The sequence below is a fragment of the Monoraphidium neglectum genome (genome assembly GCF_000611645.1).
Source record: "Monoraphidium neglectum strain SAG 48.87 unplaced genomic scaffold scaffold05253, whole genome shotgun sequence".
NCBI lineage: Eukaryota > Viridiplantae > Chlorophyta > Chlorophyceae > Sphaeropleales > Selenastraceae > Monoraphidium > Monoraphidium neglectum.
Genome location: NW_014008377.1, coordinates 1 through 1,583, shown reverse-complemented (window position 1 = coordinate 1,583; position 1,583 = coordinate 1). Strand labels below are relative to the sequence as shown.

General features: G+C 67.6%; 1 protein-coding gene across 1 annotated transcript; it reads left to right on the top strand.

The window, feature by feature from the left end:
* Positions 1–325: 325 nt before the first annotated feature.
* Positions 326–1,088, top strand: MNEG_15352 (T-complex protein 1 subunit alpha; the record flags this gene model as incomplete). Its single annotated transcript, XM_014036176.1, has 3 exons — positions 326–469; positions 604–936; positions 987–1,088. Coding segments are annotated over 3 exons (579 nt in total), but the record flags the coding sequence as incomplete, so codon positions are not given.
* Positions 1,089–1,583: the final 495 nt, after the last annotated feature.

The window sequence follows — 1,583 nt, the reverse complement described above, 5'->3', positions numbered from 1 at the left end:
CATGGAGCATGACGCCAGCCGGCGTTTCAGGGATGCAGGGGGATGACCAGGTGGAGGTGTTGCATCTGCTCATTTCGGGGGGCCGCCTGCGATCCAGTAGCTTCCTGCCCCACCCGGGACCCATCGAAAGCAAGGTGAGGACGCGTGCACATGAGCGAATCTCTGCAGCGTACATTTTGTTGTTCACTTGTCACTTCAGCGACTTGGCCTGCTTCACCGCGATCAGCACTGAGATCAGTCTCCCGCGCAGGTCTCCTCCGAGCATAGAGCAGGCCAGGGCTGGGTGTGCTGGTCGGCAAAACTCTTTAGTAGCAATTTTGCCACGATGGCAATGCCTATGCCTGGCGGGAGGCTCCAGATCGGCGGGGACCGGCAGAGCGGCCAGGATGTGCGAACGCAGAACGTGACGGCCGTCACAGCGATCGCAAACATCGTAAAGACCTCCCTAGGACCGGTTGGGCTGGACAAGGTGCGGCAGCCGCAGATCGGCAGGGGCGGCACAGAGCGGCGCAGCGCATGCTGCCGGTGTCGGCCCTCGCCCGCCGCCTGCACACAACCTCCGCGACCCCGGCCGCTGCCCGGCCGCCCCCTCGCACTTTCTAGATGCTGGTGGACGACATTGGGGACGTCACGGTCACCAACGACGGCGCCACGATCCTGAAGTTGCTTGAGGTGGAGCACCCCGCGGCCAAGGTGGGCGCAGCTGAGGGCGACGGGGCAGCCCTTGGGGGGGGGCCGCAGGGCCGCAGAGCAACAGGCCGCTCAAGCGGCGGCCGAGCCACCGGCACGGGCCGGCGGCAGGGCACGCCGGGCGGCGCTAGCGCCGGCGGAGGCCGCCCGGGCGCTCGGGCCCCCTCGGCGGCAGTCCGGCCGCGGCCGGGGCCCGCGGCGGGGCCGCCCCGCGCCGGAACGCTCGGACCTTTGGCGGCGGCGGAGGTCGCGCCGCCGCTCATTATGTAAACTGCTCTCATTGCGCCCTCCTCCAGATCCTGGTTGAGCTGGCAGACCTGCAGGACCAGGAGGTGGGGGACGGCACCACCAGCGTGGTCATACTGGCGGCGGAGCTGCTGAAGCGGGCCAACGATCTGGTGAGGGGACGTGTGTGTATGTGAGTGAATGTGTGTGTGTGCATGGGCATGTGTGTGTGTGTGTGCATGCGTGCGCATGTACCTCTCTGCACGTTTCCGTGACGGCGTGTGCGCCGCGGGCAACAGCAGTGTGGGCAACAGGTGTGCAGGCGGTTTCGCCACACTCGGGCTCTCGGCGTGGCACGCGGCCGGCTGGGTCCAGGAGCTTGGCCGGCAGTAGGCTTGCAGGGTGCTGGTTGCAAGCTCGCAACCAGCCGGGCGAGCGATGGAGGAACGCCCCAACACCTGCCCTCGCTGCACGGTGTTCACAACCCACCCCTCAACATATCCCGCCCCCCAACATCACCAAACCCATCTCACCACGCCCGACCGACCGGACCCCGCCAGGTGCGCAACAAGATCCACCCGACCAGCATCATCAGCGGCTACCGCCTGGCCATGCGCGAGGCGGTGCGGTTTGTGGACGAGGCGCTGGCGCTGCGGGTGGAGCGGCTG